Raw genomic sequence first — 6,997 nt, 5'->3', positions numbered from 1 at the left:
GGTGTCCGACTCGTTCAGCTGCGGCGGCTCGCCGGGCTCTAGCGCCTTCTCCCTAACCTCCAGCAGTGCCGCGGCCGCCGCCGCCGCCGCCGCCGCCGCCGCCTCCAGCTCGCCCTTCGCAAACGACTACTCGGTGTTCCAGGCCCCTGGTGTATCAGGGGGTAGCGGCGGAGGGGGCGGCGGCGGCGGCGGCTCCTCGGCGCACTCGCAGGACGGCTCCCACCAGCCCGTGTTCATTTCCAAGGTGCACACCTCGGTGGACGGGCTGCAGGGCATCTACCCGCGTGTGGGCATGGCGCACCCGTACGAGTCGTGGTTCAAGCCCTCGCATCCGGGCCTGGGCGCCGCCGGAGACGTGGGCTCGGCCGGCGCCTCCAGCTGGTGGGACGTGGGCGCCGGCTGGATCGACGTGCAGAACCCGAATGGCGCGGCGGCGCTGCCCGGCTCGCTGCACCCTGCCGCCGGGGGGCTCCAAACCTCGCTGCACTCGCCGCTCGGAGGCTACAACTCGGATTACTCGGGCCTGAGCCACTCAGCCTTCAGCAGCGGCGCCTCCTCGCACCTGCTTAGCCCCGCCGGGCAACACCTCATGGACGGCTTCAAGCCAGTGCTGCCCGGCTCCTACCCAGACTCGGCCCCGTCGCCGCTGGCCGGCGCTGGGGGCTCTATGCTGAGCGCTGGGCCGTCGGCGCCGCTGGGGGGCTCTCCGCGCTCCTCCGCACGCCGCTACTCGGGTCGCGCCACCTGCGACTGCCCCAACTGCCAGGAGGCGGAGCGGCTGGGCCCGGCCGGGGCCAGCCTGCGGCGCAAGGGCCTGCACAGCTGCCACATACCCGGCTGCGGCAAGGTGTACGGCAAGACGTCGCACCTCAAGGCGCACCTGCGCTGGCACACGGGCGAGCGGCCCTTCGTGTGCAACTGGCTCTTCTGCGGCAAGCGCTTCACGCGCTCCGATGAGCTGCAGCGGCACCTGCGGACCCATACCGGCGAGAAGCGCTTCGCCTGTCCTGTCTGCAACAAACGCTTCATGCGCAGCGACCACCTCAGCAAGCACGTGAAGACGCACAGCGGAGGCGGCGGCGGCGGCTCGGCAGGTTCGGGTAGTGGCGGCAAGAAGGGCAGCGACACCGACAGCGAGCACAGTGCCGCGGGCAGCCCGCCCTGCCACTCCCCGGAGTTGCTGCAGCCCCCGGAGCCCGGGCACCGCAACGGCCTAGAGTGACGCTGCCCATTCCGTGGCTGCCCATCTCCTCGACCCCCTCCTGTCCTGGTCCGCTTGGGCCCCGTCTGTCCCGGCCTCTGCTCCATCCAGCCTCTCTCCACTGCATCCGGCTCGCACTTTCTGTCTCTTTCTCTCTCTCTCTCTCTCTCTCTCTCTCTCTCTCTCTCTTAACTCACTCTGACTTTACATTGTAAAGGGCATATGGACATGTAAGTAACACGCATTGCTCTCCTGGGCCCTGGCTTTCCCTCTCCACCAGGTAACACTGTCAGAGCCCTATGCAGCCGTAATCGCCGGGTCTTTATTTCTCAACCTCTCCGCGTCCTCTCTGCCATCCCCAGGTTGTGACAGGCATATGTTTTAGAGGGAAGCGGCCTCTGGAGGTAGAGGGGACGAACATAGTGCCTGGGAGACCGGGGGCCTACGAACGAGCGGGAACAACTCCGCTGAGCAAGGTGGAGCGACGCCGTGGGGAGGGCAAGGCAGGAGGCCCGGGCGGGGCATTCCCACCCGGCCAGCAGCGGACTGGCTTCTGGAACCGCAGCCTCGGGTGGCTCGGCATCTGGGAGTCCGGCCTTGCCGCTGCGCGCCGCCGCCCTACTTGCGCAGAGCTGTGGCAGCTGCGTGGGGGCGGGGGGGGGGGCATCTGGCGACACTGAGACGGGAGTTTGCAGAGTTAGCTCTCCCAACGTCAGCTCTGCCTCTTTTCCTTTGTTCCCTGAGGTGGAACCTCAAGTTTCAGCAAAGGGCAGTAGTGGCGAATCGCTGCAACAGCCTTCTTTCATCTTCATAACATTTTCTTAAACTAAAAAACTAAAGAAAAAAATAACAGCATCCTTCCACTTCGTTACCCTTCTAGATAGTTTTTCCTCTAGCAGTGAGCAAGTCTTTCTCTCGAAACTGCTAATATCGATCCCAAAGTTATTTTGATTGCATTAACTTAACTTATGGGGTGGGGGTGGGGTGAGGGTAGGTGTCTTTTTCTTATGCAAAAATACCCCTTTCCGGTGAGACCAGATTAACTATCTCCGTGTTTGTCCTTTTCTACCTCGTTTTTCTCTGCTCCCGAGCATAATCTCCCAATCTTTTTTTGGTAGTCCAGTCATCAATTTGTATTGTACCCACTTCTGTAAATTCTTGGAATTCATTGAAGATTCTTAGGGTTAAACTTTTTTTTGTGTGTGATTTAAACTTATAAACAAGTGAAGAAGCTATCGTTTATTTAAGACGAGGCTGTAGTTTAAATGCCAAAAGAGGGAAAATAGGAAAAAAAAAAACCTTTGTAAAATATATCTGAACCTAATGGTTTGTACAACTGGAGAATCGTTCTAGATTAGTTACCAATTAATTATAACTCCACCAGTGTATGGGTGCGAGGTGCAGCTGTCCAGGAGATGATTTTGTATAGTATTTTTCTTGTACATTACTTCCAGTAAATATTTGAAAATATATTGAAGTAAAGTTGATTTTGTCACAAAAAAATATTAAGAGTTATTGTTGCAGTTCTGAAGAGCTGCAGGTATTTTGAACTCACTTCTGGAGGTGCAGAGCCACAAACGCACTTTCGGGGCTTAGTTTTGCTCGAATATGAATTTAGATAGGTATCAAACTGTAACTAAGATGATATTTGATAAATGTGGGATGACATTTAATTTAATGGAGCATGTACTTATTTGCATTTGCTGGCAGTTCAGGCATAGTTAAAGTGAGAGTTCTCCTATATTTCTTAATAACTGGGTCTGCCAAAACCCATGTATTAAATAAATTGTCCAGTGAAACTCAACTAACTTTGGCCTTTGTGTATTTCCTGAAGGTAATATTGTTAACTGTTAATAAACACTCCTGACACTACATTTAAATGTTTGCAGATTTTGCAAACTAATTGCTCATTGTAATGTTGAAATAATTTGGATATTTCACATTGAAATGAAAAGCCTTTCTCTGGAACATTTTAGACTTGCATTTTAAATGCATGAGATGTAATTGATTTATTTGTAATATTTTAAATGGTATTAATAAACTCAGATAAAAGACTAGGCCAGTTAATTTGTATTTTTTTTTTCTTTTTAAACTATGGACATTTGCATTTTATCTCAGTTAAATGTCTAATTTAAACAAAGTATAACCCTGTTTTTGTAGTAATATTTAAATAATTGCCTTTAAGATATTACTTAGATGGAATGATCTATTTGGCAAAGCTGTGTTTCTCTATTTACCAAGATTAAGATTATAGTGTCTAAGAAATGTCATTAATTATTTACCAGTAGATTTAGCTCAAAGCATCAGGATTTACTGACCTCTTAAAATTTGTACTAAGTCACCAAACAATCAAAGAAATTTCCCTGTTCTGCTTCCTTCTTTCCAGAAGGAGTCAAGTTATTGGCCATTAATGTATTTGGTATTTAAAAGGCCAAGCCTTACATTGGAAGATCAATACATCTAAAATAAAAGCATGGGTTTGGGGATAACTTTTGTTGTTAGGGGGTGGAGGAGGTCAAGCTAACAAAAGCTTGTTTTTGGCATTCCATGTCTTAGCTAAAGATTATGTAGAAGTAAATATCAGTAGTAGATTCCTGTTGAAATGAGTTATCTGTTCTTTTAAAGTCTCTAAACAGCCACCAAAGAAAAGGAAGGTTAAACCTTAATCTATTTACTAGGCTATTGTTCATAGGTGTCAATGATGCCAATAAAAAAATACTGTCTTGTTATGTCTAAGTGCATTTAAGCAATGAGTGTTCCTTGAGCCATACTTTGAAACATAAAATACTTTAATGTTGACTGATGTTATATCAAACTATTTCACTATTAGATTAATATTATTATTTTGAATCAAATTGAATAAAAAGTTAGTGTGTTCAGATTCTTCTAAGTTTAGCTTCTTTCTTTCTCTTTGCATTCTTTCCACCCCAAGTTCAGTCTTGCTGTACATCTCGACCTGAAAATTTTCCAGTGGAATTTCTGTAAAGTCATTTTTCTCCATAGAAACTGAAGTGAAAATACAGAATGCTATGAATATTGTAAATTCAGAAGAAAAAACAATGAGGGATAAAGTATTTTAGAATAATGAAATTTGTACCCAAGGAGCAGACTGCCTTAATCCTGTTGTCTGTGCAGATGCTTGAGTCATCCAATCCCTATGGTTTTAGGCAACCAAGTGAGCCCTGATTCTTTGGTATACTAGAGCTGTAAATAATGATTTTGAAAAGTAAAATAGTCTCTTTCTGTCACTTTCTTCCTAGGAATAACATGCAGAACACAATGTAAGTGTTGTTTCTTTTTTATTGAAAGTTGCAATGCTGAGGGATTCGGAGAAAACGGTTCTGAAGGAGTTAAATGTAGTGGCAGGTAAGAGGAAAGCTGCTTGGTACATTTATAATGTAAACTGCATTACATACATAATCCCAATTGATTTAAGAAGTGGGTAATGACAAGGAGAGATATTTCTGAAAGGTTTCTTTGGGGTAGTTGAAGGGGGAACAGATGACAAACTTTCACTTTTCTCCATCCCCTCCACCCCCTTCTAGCTCTGGTTTATTTTGTTTTGATGGCTATTGAGCAGTATTTCTAGATTCACTTTGTGGAGGGTGGGCAGGATTCCTTTTGGGGGATGAACATCCTCTTTCCAGAGGACAAGATAGGGTGCAAAATTGTGATTTCTCTCTGCTTTGTCTGGTAAAGAACCTTTAAGCCGTGCCTGAAGGCTCACTCAAATGAAGCCAAAGGCTGGGTCTCCCTTCGAACCAAGGGACAAGCTTCCAGTCTTGCAGATCAAGGTAGAGTTAAACTAGTTGTTGACCCAGAGGTCAGGACAGCTTATATCAGTCCACCTTCCAGAGACGGGAACAGGGCTATGGCTGACCCCAGCCTTTCTGTTGATCTGACTCATCTCTTCCCCAAACTAGCTTCCCTACCCTGCGTTATCTTTGCTGGTTCAATTTCTCTGTCTCTGTCTCTCTTTCTCTCTGATCTGCATCTTAGGGACATGACTGTGACTTGTTGATGTTGGACTATGGACAAAAATATTTTATGCTAGAAACTTAAGCTGATGTGATGAATTACTATTCCTTATCAACTGATATTCGAGAAAGTTCTTAGATGGTTTTAACTTCCTTCAACTTTCCTCTTTTACCCCAGTCTCGGTATAACTTTACAACTGGGCTTCCCTTGGGAAGAGAATGCTGAAATTAAAAATTAAAAACAAACAGGTGATGAGACTGGCCTCCTGAGTGGTCAGATCGATAATCCTGCCATCAACATTTTCATCTCCCTGTGGATCTTTTGCTGAGATTACTGAATGGAATGTTACAGAAGGCCTGTGAAGGAATTTCTTTAAAATAAATATTTTATTTTACAGGATTAGCTTTCAAAGGTCAGATTACCTTTTAGATTGGTAAATTAAGGCAAGAAATTTAAGCAAAATGGTAGCTATGACTATTCTCTGGTTGCCTAAAATGGAAGAGATATTATAATGAAAGAAGTTCTACATTTTCTTCAGTTTTTCATATGAATAGCCTCTAAGAGGGGTTAATTTGATGTAGGTATTTTGAATAAACTGGGGTTTTTATATTCCTGCTGATTTTTGCTGCTTCTTTCCAAACAGGCATTATTATTTCTCCCTACATCCGTAAGAAAAACTCAGGTATGATCAATGCTTTCTTTTTAAAAAATAGGATTTCCACAGTCGCCTGTCTTCCTTCCTTTCTTTAAAAAATAGGCCAGCAGATTAATTCTATCACTGTATTTAAAGAAAATCGTGTTAAGTAAGGAATCGAAAGGAGTGAGGTGTGGAGTAATGGTGTACTCACTCTAAGTTAGGACTATGGTTCTGGGCGGCATCTTTTAAGGACTTCGCTTGTTATACAATTGTTGCTGTTGTTTAAAAATAAGATTCAGAATTTACTCGCGCCCTGTTTATTCCCGCTTCCGGATTAAAGGGAAGCCGGTAATTCCTTGCTGTCCTGGGCTCCAGCCGCTGCGGCTGAAGGGGATGCGCGTCAGTGGCCATCTCTTCAGGTTCGCTGCATTCCCGGTGCGCGAAAGTGTTGATTTGCTGTAGCGTGGGGGAGGGGGGAAATCTATTTTCTGTGGTCCCTGGGCGCGTGTTTAATTTAATTTAATTTTCTGCGGAGTCTCCTGGCGGTGAGACAGCCTTATATATTTAGCTTTGGTTCCTAAGGACAGTCGGGGCTTCCAGAGCTCTAGGGACAACGAGGAGAGCCTGGGGTGATTGAGAGCCAGGAATAAAGCGCCCGCTCAAAGCTGCCGCTTTTCACTGCTGTTCTAAAGCAATTCTTTCAAGCCCAACTAGGGAGGCTTCCTTTAAGCCCACTCCCTAACTTTGCTCCTAAGGCAAGCACTTCTTGCTGCTCAGGAGGAAAGGGCGGAGGCGCCCCCCGCTTCCCTTGCAGGACTCTTAGCTGAGGTCTGGGCTGCCCAAAGTTTCCCTAATATTCTTTTTCGGTGAATTCACGGGGAGGTTTGAGCCCCGGAGAATTTCCCAGCCTTTCTAAACTACTTCCTCTTTCCCCTCTCCGTTCCTGGAGCTGCTCTCAGAAAGACCCTCCGAGACCTCCAGGGAAGAGTTCCGATCGGGAGGGCCACGTATCCCACTCCGGGGTTGCAGCGGAGCGCGGAGCCGCGGTCAGGGATCGCCCTGCGAACCCCGGCGCCCGCCCGCCGTCCCCCTAGTGCTGCCTGCCGGAGCCGCCCACCCAGGGCCGGGGTACACAAAGGCGTCGCGGGCGCCTCGCGAGCTGCGCGGACAGCGAGCGCCAC

General features: G+C 47.5%; 1 protein-coding gene across 2 annotated transcripts in view; it reads left to right on the top strand.

Moving 5' to 3' along the window:
* The window catches only part of SP8 (Sp8 transcription factor), a 3,224-nt gene extending 1,577 nt beyond the window's left edge, over positions 1–1,647 (top strand). Inside the window, exon 3 of one of the 2 annotated variants that reach the window (XM_029957729.1) lies at positions 19–1,647. In XM_029957729.1, the coding sequence (XP_029813589.1) occupies positions 19–1,222 (1,204 nt within the window). In that variant the 3' untranslated portion in view covers positions 1,223–1,647. The other variant, XM_029957720.1, reaches the window with a different exon arrangement.
* The last annotated feature ends 5,350 nt before the right edge of the window (positions 1,648–6,997 follow it).

The sequence above is a fragment of the Suricata suricatta genome, chromosome 2 (assembly GCF_006229205.1).
Source record: "Suricata suricatta isolate VVHF042 chromosome 2, meerkat_22Aug2017_6uvM2_HiC, whole genome shotgun sequence".
Taxonomy (NCBI): domain Eukaryota; kingdom Metazoa; phylum Chordata; class Mammalia; order Carnivora; family Herpestidae; genus Suricata; species Suricata suricatta.
The sequence above is the reverse complement of the archived record's forward strand: the minus strand, read 5'-3'. Positions and strand labels throughout refer to the sequence as shown.